The 13636-nt window shown below is 43.6% G+C and overlaps 1 protein-coding gene across 2 annotated transcripts in view; it reads left to right on the plus strand.

Annotated features, from left to right (window-relative positions):
* LOC147703580 (transmembrane protease serine 9-like) overlaps window positions 1–13636 on the plus strand; it is a 1394371-nt gene that overhangs the window by 872740 nt on the left and 507995 nt on the right. For both annotated transcript variants that reach the window (XM_086931925.1, XM_086931926.1), the window contains exon 13: window positions 9874–10182. In XM_086931925.1, the coding sequence (XP_086788051.1) occupies window positions 9874–10182 (309 nt within the window). The remainder of the gene's footprint in view (window positions 1–9873; window positions 10183–13636) is intronic.

A 13636-nucleotide genomic window follows, 5' to 3' on the forward strand; every position in this document is an offset into this window, starting at 1 on the left:
AGTTAGAAAGAAAATAGAAATAAAACAAAAATTATATATATGGAGTTATATAATTGTTAATCGGCTTCCAAAATTAATGATTAGAAAGACTGTTATGAACAATACCAGATAAGGATAAATTAGCACTTCTTCTAGTAAAAGTTGTCCATGACCACCAAGTATGAAAAGTTAATAAGGACTCATCTTTCCAACATGCAGTAATGAGTTATCAAAGCTGCCTTCAATAAAAAGTCCAAAAGTTTGCAATTCAAGTCAAACAATTTCGTAGAGAGAGGAACAGATTTGCAAATCAAAATATTAAATGAAAGCTTTTCAGAGAAATGTATTGTTTTTTTATTACATCCCAAACTTCCCCCTAAAATTTAAGAATGAAACGACATTAAAAAGCATATCTTTTAACGACCCTCGATGTAAATTACAATGTCAACAATTGAAAGTAAATAGAAGCTTAACTTCCAATAACTTTAAAAGAGTCCATAAGCAGGTAATAAGAATAAAGGATTTTTTATATAGTGGTACAGGTACCCATCCTGAAACAATATTTAACCAGATTTTCTTCCATTTATCTAGTGAGAATGATAGTGAGAATTCATTATTCAAAAACGTTGAATTCAAATCAATACTGTTACTTTGGAAATTATTCATTTTTTAAATAAATTAATGAAACAGCATTAGATGATGAAGACACTGCTTGAATATAAATTGCTGAATCTAAATTAATGTTTGAGGGAATGTTATTAGGAAAGGAGTATAGTCTAGATATAAATAAAAGATCATATTTAGAAAAATCAGGAGGTAAGTGACATTTTTGTTACAATTCATCAAATGATAAAAAAGTATTATACTGGTACATATCTTTTAAGATAAAAATACCATATTTAATCCAAGAGTGTCAAAATCTTACAGTTCAAGAAAGTTTTAATCTAGGATTGTGGCATAATGACATATCTAATATATGTAAAATAGTTAATTGAAAAAGTGAATCGAAATCAAGAAGTATTAAGTTTGTAGATTTCAAAATAATAGATTTATTAATTAACATTGAAGTGTTTTTTATTTATGTATTTATCTTTTTCTCTCATATCACCGAGAAGAGTCTGCAAAGCAACGAAAAAATTGCATAGTCTAACTGTCCGTCCAGCGGTCTCTGCACTCGCCCTGGTCCATTCCATCTGGACCCTCACTTTTATCAGTGAGGCGGTGTAATCTTAGGAACAGTTAGTTAACCAACAACCAGGGATCAAGACTAAATCAGGAAAGGAGACCAGATAGAGAGATCCGGACACTTAGTTGCTCTCTGGTCAAGGCCACAAACTCTGACCGCAGCCCTGACCCAATCCTCAGCTATAGGGGGAGGATGGACTTCCATTTCGAGCAGATTTCTCTCCAAGCAAGAAGAATTAAATAAAAAACAACTTTCTTCAAGGCCTCCTTAAGTACAAAGTTGGTGCCCCATCAACCCCCAAAGTTGTATTTAGTTTGATCTTGTGATCAAAGATCCCTTTAAGTGCTAGTTCTACAGTGTCTCAAAAAATCTTCAGACATGGACATTCGACAAAAATATGAACATTGCTGGCTCCGATACAGCCACACTTCACACACTAAGGGCGTAGGTTGAGGTGCAAACTTAGATATTTTATATGGGGTCCAATAAAGACGATTAATGGTAAAAATATGGTTACGCTTCAAGTTTGCCTGTTTAACCGTTGAATAAAGAGTCTTCAAAGAAAGAACTGTCCCAAATTAATTCGAAGCCCTCCTCTGAGAGGCATCTTCTCCAAACTGCATGTGGGGGTAATAACTTCATCTCTTCTGCCCCTGAAAGTCCATCATACCACCTTGCTACTTCCTTGCTCTTACGTCTAATATCTTGAAAGGACAGCTCTAATTCAAAGTTACTTCCAATATCCTTCTTTGATGCAACAAACCAAGAAGACAATTGGATAGACTTAAATCTGGACAGCCAATATTAGTTTTAATGCTCAGCACTTCCCAGGGTGAACTCCTTCCGAAGATATTAACTCAGACTGGGGCGAAATCAGAAAAGTATTCTATACCCCACCTCCTCCTAAGTCCATACCAAAGATCCAAAGCAGCTCTCAGAACCTTTATCCGAGCCTTCTTAAAAAACTTAGGAGCACCAAACTTATATAAAAAACCCTCTGCATTTGCAGGCCTTATCATTTCCCCCAGAAGCTTCGCCCAAGTGGAATCATCCATTTTAACCAGAAGAATTAGAATATTTTTTAACTGAAAATCAACACAATACCAATTAAAATCAGAAAAGGCCAGTACCCCTTTATTTAATTTACTCCTGAGCTTTTTCCAAGATATCCTCGCCCCTTTCTGGGCCCAACTAAAGCTTGAAACCCTCCCCAGATTTTTATTGATGCCTTTTTTGGGGAATCCTAGAGGGATAGCATTAAAAAGATAAGTTAATTTGGGAAAGATAACCATTTTTATCAGATTAATCCATCCATAGATTGTCACCGGGAGGTTTCCCCACCTACTTAGTAAGCATTCAATCTCATTGGAGACTCTAGAAAGATTCAAATGTTGGATTTTCTCTATATCTTTTACTATTGTAATACCTAAATATCTAAACTTAGGCTTACCTCCCTCTCACAGTCAGTGATATTCCAACACATAACCTCTGTTTTGGCAGTATTAACCAAATACCAAGAGAAAGAGCCAAATTCCTCCAATAATTCTTCTACTCTTGGAACCAAAGTCAAAGGATCTGTTGTATAGATTAATAAATCTTCAGCGTAAAATGCAACTTTGGCACTATAAGACGAGAAGCTGAGTAGGACCACTAAGGCATCCAAACAGATCTGTTGAGCCAGAGAACATTGAAGTGTTAGAAATAGTTAGTAAAGTAGGTAAAGGAAACTGTATTATCAAACCTTTTTCTATAAGAAGCCATGCAGGGGGATTATTGGTGTGGGAATGATGAAACGAAATGGAGCTTTGTTTTAATATAAACGCTTAATGATAATTAAAAAAAATCAGTCAAACTAAATCCTCCATTGCATTTTGCAGTTTTTCATTTTTTATAGCTTATACAGGAAGTTTTATTATTCCAAAGAAACTTAGAAAAGCGTTGATTAATAGTCATATAAAACTGCATAGGAAACTGACTAGGCATAATAGCTAGGGAAGAAAGATTTTTAGAAGCGATTACCATTTTTATTGAATTTATTTTTCCCCACCATGAAAGATGTAGTGTATACCATTTGGAGACTATATGGCTGATTACGATGGTGGACGGATTTTGGCCCATCCGCCATCGTATTGGGGAATGGAACAGCCCGCTTACAAGGTGGCGGTCCCACAATAGGCATTACAATGTGAACACCACCACGACATTCGCAATGCTTATCTTTTACATTGCTGAGGGTGCTGCTGCCTGCAGCACCCGCTGCAATGTAAAATAGGGACATGTTACATATCCCTGCACTATGTGACAGGCACCATGCGGTACCTGCCACGTAGTGCAGTGATGTGTAGGGGGCACCTTAGGTGCCCCCCAGGTCCCATGTCTGGGGCTAGGGGGAAAGGGGGGCCTGCTACGGACCCCTAAAGTTCCTCCGCCAGCCTTTTCATGGCGGGTTAACCGCCATGAAATGGCCAGTGGAAAGGGCCATTGTAATCGCTACAGCAGTGCATGGCAGGCACCTCCACCAGTGTAGGGAATAGAATTCCCCCAGACGCACCGGCGGGCTCAAGGAGCCGGTCTCATGTATTGCAGTCAGACTTTCCAAGCGTTATATGCCCGCCCACCACTGTAATATGGCGGGCAGGAAACATCTATCTGATGGCGGGGAGACACCCACCAACAGTCTATCGGTGGTGGTCTCCCCACCATCATAATCAGGCCCTTTATTTTTAATGTAGTTTATTATAGATTCACAATTTAATGTATTTTTTTATTATTTTATGTTATTGTAAAACGGAATGCCAAGGTATTTAATTGTATCCCTTTGTCAAATTGGTCTTTGTATGGGTAATATATCAGTTGTACAATGAAGATGAAGAGGAAAATTCAGTGTTGTTGGTATTTAACATTGAGGATTACTAATAAACAAAAGTATATCATCTGCATAAGCTAATGTTTTTATGGTAACATCCTTGATATTAATACCAGTAATAGCAATAACGTTTCTAATAGTAGTGAGTAAGGGTTCAATAACAAGAACAGATAACAATGGAGACAAGGGACAACCTTGTCTGGTACCTCTAAAAAAAGAACTGTGATTGGAAATGTGTCCATTAATGAATAGGGGAGCAGAAGGGCTTGAATAAAGAGGAGATATCATGTGAATAAACGAATCACCAAAATTAAATGCAGATGAGGTATGGAATGCATATTGCCAATTAACTTTGTCAAAAGCTTTTTCAGCATAAAATGTTAGTACTCAAAGTGGTAAGGATAAGGAAGACCCTTGTTCAGTAGTATGTAATAAGGCTCTACTATCTATTTTTCATGAAACCAGATTAATCGGGGTGAATTGATTAAATAGGACAGCAACACCATTTTTTCTATGTACAGCAGGAGAAGATATGTAATGTAATGTAATGTAAAGGACACTTCTATAGCGCTCCTATCACTCCAAGGAGTATCTTGGCGCTCACCCAACCCAGATGAAGGGGTTGGAGGGAAAGAGATGACTTGCACACATATAACAGTACTGACCAATTTTTTCATCATAAAAGCTAAAACTGTGTCATCGACATGTGTCTCTTGTAAAAAACAAATATCTCCTTTATAACTTCTTAAATATTCTAAAACTTCAGCACGCTTCACAGGATGTCTTCAACCTTTAACATCTAAGGATATAATTGTAATATTATTTAAATTGGCCAATATGGAGAAAAGAAAGTACAGAGAAAAGAAAGAAATTAAATGAAATTTAAATCGTAGGAGAGTAAAAAGTAGCTCTATAAATGAATAATAGGGGAAAAAACGATGGACATATACAAACACAAAAAAAGACAACAGATAAACATTAGTAACAATCTTGAAATTCACACACACTTACCAAGCATGACAGAACCACTAATGCCCTATATGGAGTTGGATAAATAGGCTAGCCAGAGAGAATAATGAGATTAATACTCAGTTAGCAGTCTCATGTGTATCCATAGGGAGCTGAGAATCTTGATCCAAGAATAGGCGAAGGTCTTCAGGGTGCTGAAAGACTTTCAAATCAATCAAATCAATCATAGGTTTGTTAAGTGCGACTACTCACTGTGATGGTCTCCAGGTGCTAGGGCGGGGGTGGGCGAGGTGCAGGGTCCTGTCCATCAGGAGAGAGGTCTATCAAAGAGCCATGTTTTGAGGTCCCTCGTGAAGTTAGGAAGTGATCTCATGTGTCTGTGGAGGAGCGGGAGGGCATTCCAGGCTCTGGCCGCGAGGAAGGAGAAGGTGCGGTCTCCCAATCTGGACTTCCTGTTGTGGGGGATAATGGCGTAGGAGAGCTGGGCTGATTGTAGGGTCATTTGGCGTGCGTGGAATGTGAGACGGCTATTCAGGTATGCTGGTCCGGTGTTGTGGAGGGCTTTGTGTACGTGGGTGAGAATTTTGAATGTGATTCTTGTCTCCATTGAGAGCCAGTGAAGGGTGTGCAGGTGCTGGGTGATGTGGCAGTGTCATGGCAGGTTGAGGATTAGTCTTGCGGCAGCATTCTGGATGTTTTGAAGTTTGAGGGTGATGTTTTTGTTGATTCCGGTGTAGAGTGCGTTGCGTAGTCAAGTCTGCTGGTGACGAGGGCTTGTGTGTCTGTCTTTCTGTGTTCGAGGGGGATCCATTTGAAAGTCTTGTGTAGGAGGCAGAGGGTGTGGAAGCAAGGGGATGCAAGGGAGTTTATCTGGTGGTCCACTTTGAGTTTGGAGTCCAAGATGATTCCGAGGATGCATACATGGTCCGTGGGGGTGGGCGGGCTTCCGAGGTCGGGCGGGCTACCAGGTGTCATTCCAGGCATTGAGGTGTGGGCCCATGATGAGTACTTCTGTTTTGTCCGTGTTGAATTGTAGACAGCTGCTCTTCATCCATTTGGCAACTGCTTCCATGCCTTCTTGAAAGTTGTGTTTGGCTGTGTTGGGTTCGTTGGATATGGTGCGGATGAGTTTTTTTGTCGTCTGTGTATGAAACAATGAGGGGTTTGTGGGTTCTGACGAAGGGGGTGAGGGGAGCCATGTAGATGTTGAACAACGTGGGGCTGAGGGAGGATCCTTCGGGTACTCCACAGGTGGTCGGTGTGGGGTCCGAGAGGAAGTCTGACCTGCTGTGTTCTACCAGAGAGGAATGAGCGGATCCAATCAAGGGCCTTGTCCTGGATCCCTGTGTCATGAAGTCTGTGTTAGGGTGCGGTGAGAAACTGGGTCGAAGGCTGCTGAAAGGTCGAAGAAAATGAGGGCTACTGTCTCTCCTCTGTCCAGAAGGGAGTGGATGTCATCTGTTGCGGCAAGGCGGGTGGTTTCCGTGCTGTGGTACTTTCTGAAGCCGGATTGGGAGGAGTCAAGGATGTTGTGCTCTTCGAAGAAGGTGGCAAAGTGGCTATCAATGGCTTTCTCGATGACTTTCACTGGGAATGGGAGCAGGGAGATGGGTATGTAGTTTTTGAGGTTGGTCGGGTCCGCTGAGGGTTTCATCAGGAGGGGGTATATCTCAGGGTGGTTCCAGTCATAGGTGAAGGAGGCATTCGTGAGGGAGCGGTTAATGGTGTGGAGAAGCATGAGGAAGATGGTGTCAGCAGCTCTGTTGAAGATGTGGTGAGGCTGGGGTCCGTGGGGGCCCCAGAGTCGATTTACTTCATCGTCTTCAGGTGTCTTTAGTGGTGAGGCTGTCCAGCTGTCAAGCGTTGGCTTCAAGGTGTCGGGGTGGTTGGTGAGTGTTCAGGTGTGTTGGCTGTCAGCGCAAAAGTTGAAAAAGAAAAAGAAAAATGGAAAGTGATAGAAAAGTGGTAAAAGTGATAGGAAGAGAGTGAGAGGGTAAAAAACAAAGGTGAAAGTAAAGAGGCTAAAGAATGAAGGAGGCAGAATAAATGGTGCGAGAGAAGGGGTGAGAGGTCCAGAGGACCACCAGGGATGAGGCGCAGGTATAGCCTGCGGGTGGAGGAGGGCCTTGAACACCAACACTCGAGAGTGCAGGGGCTCAGAAGGGCCTCACCTGATGGTGGAGCTGCGAGGATGGAAGAGAAATTTCGCTGATAATGAGTCAGTGGTCTTGCTTGCCAGTTCCTACAGCGGCTGCCATTAAGTGGGGGGTCAGGGAGGGCTGGACATCTGGGAGGTGGGAGCAAAGAGGGGAAACTGGCTTGGGCTTGTTGCGCTAGGGGGGAGGTGCCGTATTGGCAGTAGTGGCAGGAAAAAAGGCAAGAGGTGCCCAAAAAAAGAGCGAAAATAGCACAAAAGTTGAAAAAGAAATAGAAAATGGAAAGTGGAAAGTGATAGAAAAGTGGTAAAAGTGATAGGAAGAGGATGATAGGGTTAAAAACGAAGGTGAACATAAAGAGGCTAAAGAAGGTGAAGTAAAGAGGCTAAATAATGAAGCAGGCAAAATAAACAGAGCAAGAGAAGGGGTGAGAGGTCCACTGGACCACCCGTGATGAGGCGCAGGTATAGCATGCAGGTGGCGGAGGGTCTCAAACACCAACACTCGAGAGTTCAGGGGCTCAGGAGGGCCTCACTTGATGGTGGAGCTGCGAGGGTGGGAGAGCAATTACACTGACAATGAGTCAGTGAACTTTGAGAAACCATCTTTCTAAATCTGCATAGTTGAGGGGTCAAATCGACCATATTTGAAACCTAGACTTCTCAATCATAGTCGAAGATCAGTGAAGTCCTTGAAGATTTTAACAGTTTCTTTTGCAAAGTCCTGGTGTATGAAATTTGTATTGCCATTAACCATTAAGGAAGGAATTTCTCATGCTGCTTGACATAACACTTTAAGGATCATAAAATTCAGTGCACTGTGGCATAACAGTATATAATACATTTCTCATAGGAACATCTAAAGAGTTTACAGAGTAAGCATTAACAATGACATTTTAGTCTTGAAAGTCGGGTACTTTTTCTGTAGAGGATTTAAAAATGAAACTTGAACAGAAACTACAACCGAAAGCAGCACTGTTGCTGTGGGTTTGATGCTGCATCTAAGACCCAAATTAAGGGCCTGATTATGATGGCGCCCATCACCAAATCGTAGGCGGAACTGCCCGACAGGCTGTTTGCAGTATCGCAGTAGGCATTACGATGCGACCACCACCACAGCGGTCACAATGCCTATCTTTTGCATTGCGGTGGTTGCTGCTGGCTGCAGCACCCACAGCAATGCAAAAATGGGACACTTTACATATTCCTGCACTATGTGGCAGTCACTATGCATTGGCTGGCACATGGTGCAGGGATATGTAGGGGGCCCCATAGGTGCCTCCCAGAGCCTACAGATTAGGGCCATGGGGGAAGGTGGGACCGCTACGGTCCCCTAAAGTCCCTTTCGCCTGCCTGTTCATGGCGGGTTACCCGCCATGAACAAGTGGGCGGAAAGGGACATCGCAATCCCTACAGCGGTTCCTGGTAGGCACCACCACCACTCTTGGGACTACAAGCCACACCACTGCACCTGTGGGTTCAAGGAGCCTATCGGGTGCGTGACTTTCTGACCGCCACACATCCGCCTGCCATTGAAATATGGCAGGTGGATATGATGGGTCAGATAGTGTTGGGGCCACCAAAGACGGTCAGTTGGTGCCGGTCCCACCGCCATCCTAATCAGGGCCTCAGTGAGAGGTTTTACTGAAATATGTGGGAAAGAGGGTAAATTGGGCTACATATTAAGAGGTTAAGCTTAATTATGCCTCACTTTTATTAACTAGCTACCATGACATTGTAGCTATAGATTTTAACTATAAAGTGGATACCCATGCTTTTATTTGGACAGGAAAGTTATAAACATTAGCAATTATTTTTTTTAATGTTTCGCCAGCAGTTAATGGTTGTACCTTATGTGGATCCATAGGCACCCCATTCTATGATCTGAGCCCTTAGGCTGATTTGATTTAAATATATACAATGTTGCTGTCAGCAGAATACAAGCCTGTGTGTTTAGACTTCTACTAAAGTGCAAAATTGGCAATACCGTAGGCTTCTGGAAGGTCATCCTGAAAATAACAAACCGCGTCTCAACGATTTTAGACATTGCATCACTAGAAGTAAACCTGATATTCACAGAAGCAGACATTAATAACGATGCAAATGGTTTTTAAAGTTTCTAAATTAAATAGTGTGACCCGGCATACACTATGAAAAAACACTTTCTTGGCCAAGAATGAATCTGTTTTACCTCCCTTCTTGAATAGAGTTAAATGTGGGGGCGTTAGCTAGTGCAGCCAATAGAGACCCCCTCCCCGCAGTCAACCAGTTATGTCTGTTTACACCACTGAGGCTAAATAGTCTCCAATTGTCAGCATACATAAATCAGGTAAAATGTGGCTAATTAACGTTTGCAACTCTCCAGAACTCTATGTGCAGATATTAGTAGCTTTGATCCTTTTTCCCAGAAGCGTGATTGTTTTTACCAAGAAAACACCACAGTCAAGGATTTAAATATGTCCAGTGGCCATGAGTATGTATCAGTGAGGGCAAAGTGCTGGGCATTATTTGGAAAGGAGTCAAACATCGAAGTTCTGGAAGAATATGTTAGAAGCAGACATTAATGGATACATGGGGTCAGGGAAGCAGGGTAGGAAAAATTGTTAGAAGCAGACATTAGGGGTTCATGGGGTCAGTGGAGCAGGCTATGAAGTTATAAAGGCAGCAAGGTAGAAGATGCACGATTTTTTAATCTAACTCGATTTTTTTTCTTTTTAGACATACGTCTTGTGAATGGTTACAACAGGTGCTCGGGTCGGGTGGAGATTTACCGGAGAGGAAGTTGGGGAACAGTCTGTGCGAACTACTGGGGTCTGACGGATGCATCTGTCGTGTGCAGGCAGCTCGGATGTGGCTCAGCGATCTCGGCTCCTGCTGGGTACTATGAATTTGGTACAGGCAGTGGAGGCATCTTCCTGGACTATGTCAACTGTGCAGGAAATGAAACCTACCTGTGGGACTGTCCACACAGAGAGGGCAGCATTGATACCTGCGGTCGTTTTTGGGATGCCAGTGTTATCTGCTCAGGTAATTTCATACTGTTTCACAAAATTAGACTGAACTGGAGCTCTTCTTTATTCTGCTGTGCTGCCCACACATGAGATCCAGCAAACGATTGTTTTCATCATCTCCTGAAATGTATTGTAACTTTTTTATCTCCGTTGTTACTGCTTTCCCATGAAGCTGATGCCCTTGATTCTCTTTTCTTTTGTGAACACTCACATCAGTAGGGTAGTTATGGCTGTACTCACAGTACACCACTAATATTGGTGTCATACCAGAATATTGTAGTCAGAATATTGTCTGACATAAATAGTGTGCCCTGAATATTGTTTACAAATATTTCACCTCAGTGGAGTAAACAGTATCAAATGTATTCCCAACAATAATTTAGAGTCAATGGGGCAGATTTACTATGATTTTGTGTCGGGTTATGCCACATTTGTAGCGCGGCCCCAATGCAAGATCATGTTTACTATTTACCAGGCCATGCTAGCTAAGCCACATTGTGTGGCTTTGCATGGTTTAATAAATACAAAGTAATGCAATGCCGCACATAGTGCGGCATTGCTTTATCTTGAATTGGAAAGGCGTTCCATGGGTGGAGCTTGGGCGTTCAAATGCATCCATTCATTGATTTTGATGCATTCCCAGATTTACTAAAGCTAGTGTGCCTAGGAATGCATCAAAATGCTAGGCCTTCCCCAGTGGGGTGCAGGGGCGGCCTTAGGCATGTGCAAGCTGTGCACCTGCACAGGACCACCAAACCCCAGGGGCCGCCGCGCCAATATATATCCTTAATATAATAATCCTCTGAGGATGGATACAAATTTGCATGGCGGTCCCTGGCAGGCATTTGGCGGCCTCCGGCACTGTTCCACTTCCAAACACCCTGACCCCCCCCCTCTTTCGGAGCCCCGTCCAGGCCCCCTACCTACGTTCCCTGCCCAGGGCCGCCATGAGCATAGAGCCGCCCCTGTGGGGTGCAATGAGGAGAACTATCTTCCTCCATAATAAGAAAGAAAAATATGCCTCTAGATATTAGCAGGCAATTTTGCACCAAGGTGCAAAGGTGCCTGCATTGGTGCTGGGAAGAATGAAGGGCGCAACTATGGAGTGCCACATCTTAGTGGATATGGCACATTTCAGCACTGAAATCAAAAGCAGCTGGTGCTTAGCGGGCGCAGGAGCGTTGTCCACCAGCAGCGAAGACTGCATAAGCTGCTCTTCCAGGAGCAGAAATGATGTATAGAGTCGAAGTGACGTGTTCGCCAATTCAGTGGTTTCTTTCCGAGGCCTGTGTACCGCCGGCACCTTAGGAGCCGGGGCAGCGCAGATGCTTAGAGCTGCGCTCTGTGAATAAGACATGTTCAAGGGGCGCTTTTCATTTACAGCCCGCTCAAATTCGCACTCCTTAGACATGCTGCACATGCGCAAAACAGCGCAGTATTTCAGAGGATAGGAGTTCCTTGGGCGCTAACGTGTTTTTTGTAAATGTGACCCAAGGCCTATCAGCAGCGAGGGTGAAGTGGGGTGGAGGAAGATATTCTTCTGAACAAGCATTTGCAATGCAATAGGTCTCACATTATGAACGTTTGAGCTATTGGTCTTGTAAATTACAATTTTTTTATTTGTGTTGGTTTTGAAAATAGCTAAATTAATAGCTTTGTCATTCACAATGCCAATAGTTATAGCTTTCGCAAATGAGACACCTATAGCATTTGTAATGCAACATGTTTTGTATTTACGTGACTTAGATGTATTGATATTACAAATAACAATGGCTTTTAATTTTTTTTAAATAATTAATACTTAAATAAAAGTGATTGTAATTTATAATGGCAATAGCTTAAACTTTTGTAAATAACTTTTGTGAAGATTAAGTTCAGTGCCTTTTAATGTGATGAAAATCCAAGAACAGAAGTGAAATATTAACATTTTTTTGTGACATTTGTAATTAAGCTTGAAACATTGAGAGAACATATTTGAACCAGTTGTTGAATGGTTGCACAGATTGATGCTGTGATGGCGCGGAGTGATGTTGTGGTGGCGCTGAGTGATGCTGTGGTGGTGTTAAGTGATGCTTGGGTTGCTCTGAGTGATGCTGTGGTGGTGCTGAGTGGTGCTGTGGTGGTGCTGAGTGATGCTGGGGTGGTGCTGAGTGATGCTGTGGTGATGCTGAGTGGTGCTGTGGTGGTGCTGAGTGGTGCTGAGTGATAATGTGGTGGTGCTGAGTGATAATGTGGTGGTGCTGAGTGGTGCTGTGATGGTGCTGAGTGGTGCTGTGGTGGTGCTGTGGTGGTGCTGAGGTGGTGCTGAGGTGGTGCTGTGGTGGTGCTGAGTGGTGCTGTGGTGGTGCTGAGTAGTGCTGTGTTGTGGTGCTGAGTGGTGCTGTGGTGGCGCTGAGTGGTGCTGTGGTGGTGCTGAATGGTGCTGGGGTGGCGCTGAGTGGTGCTGTAGTGGCGCTGAGTGGTGCTGTGGTAGTGCTGAGCGATAATGTGGTGGTGCTGAGTGGTGCTGTGGTGGTGCTGAGTGATAATGTGGTGGTGCTGAGTGATAATGTGGTGGTGCTGAGTGATAATGTGGTGGTGCTGAGTGGTGTTGTGGTGGTGCTGAGTGATAATGTGGTGGTGCTGAGTGATGCTAGGGTAGCGCTGAGTGATGATGTGGTGATGCTGAGTGGTGCTGACTGATGCTGTGGTGGTCCTGTGTGTTAGAATTGTGGTGTAACCCTTCTAGCCTGTGGACCGCTATTGTCCGCATTGAAATTCTTAGACTTTCTCAGAGGGAGAGTACCGGCACTTCTCAGAAACAAGCAGGTTCTATGGTACAAGGTATCAGCACTTCTGCAATCTTTTTCTAGCACTGTCATGGCGTCTGAACCTTCCAGTGAAATGGAGCTATGTGACTGTCAGCTCCCTAGGAAACATCCCCGCCTCTTGTAGGCTCACCTGGCATCAGTTACAAAAGACCCGTATTCCCTGGGAATAAAAGAACCCTCTGTGGGCTGAACGGGCACGGAGTCACTCGAATGGACTAACGCACTGTGAGGATGCCAGGAAGCATGCTTCTTGAAAAGGTGCTCGACGTGTCTCGAACCGGGCAGAGCGACCAGGGCAAGCAGGGGTAAGGATGATTTGCTACAACGCAGACCAAAGAAGACCATGCCAGCACTATTCCCAACAGAAACACGTGAAAAGAGCAGTTTTAGATGGGAGCACGTTACCGCTCTATATTTAAGCACATAAACGTAGGCTATTTTAATACAGTGAGCCAGCCATATAAAATACTTATTTGGCTATGGCACTACTAGGGGGTGCGGGGCGCGCGCAGGCAGTGATGATGATGCTGCAGATCTGCGGCCGGAGTCTGTGCGGAGGGGAGAGCGCGCGCTCCAGCAGTGAATAATAATTAGGGGAGAGAGAGGGGAACAGATGGCCATGAAGCAGGGGGCGGGGCAGCGGAACCGTTTGAAGTCACG

Source organism: Lissotriton vulgaris, chromosome 7, assembly GCF_964263255.1.
Source record: "Lissotriton vulgaris chromosome 7, aLisVul1.2, whole genome shotgun sequence".
NCBI classification, from domain to species: domain Eukaryota; kingdom Metazoa; phylum Chordata; class Amphibia; order Caudata; family Salamandridae; genus Lissotriton; species Lissotriton vulgaris.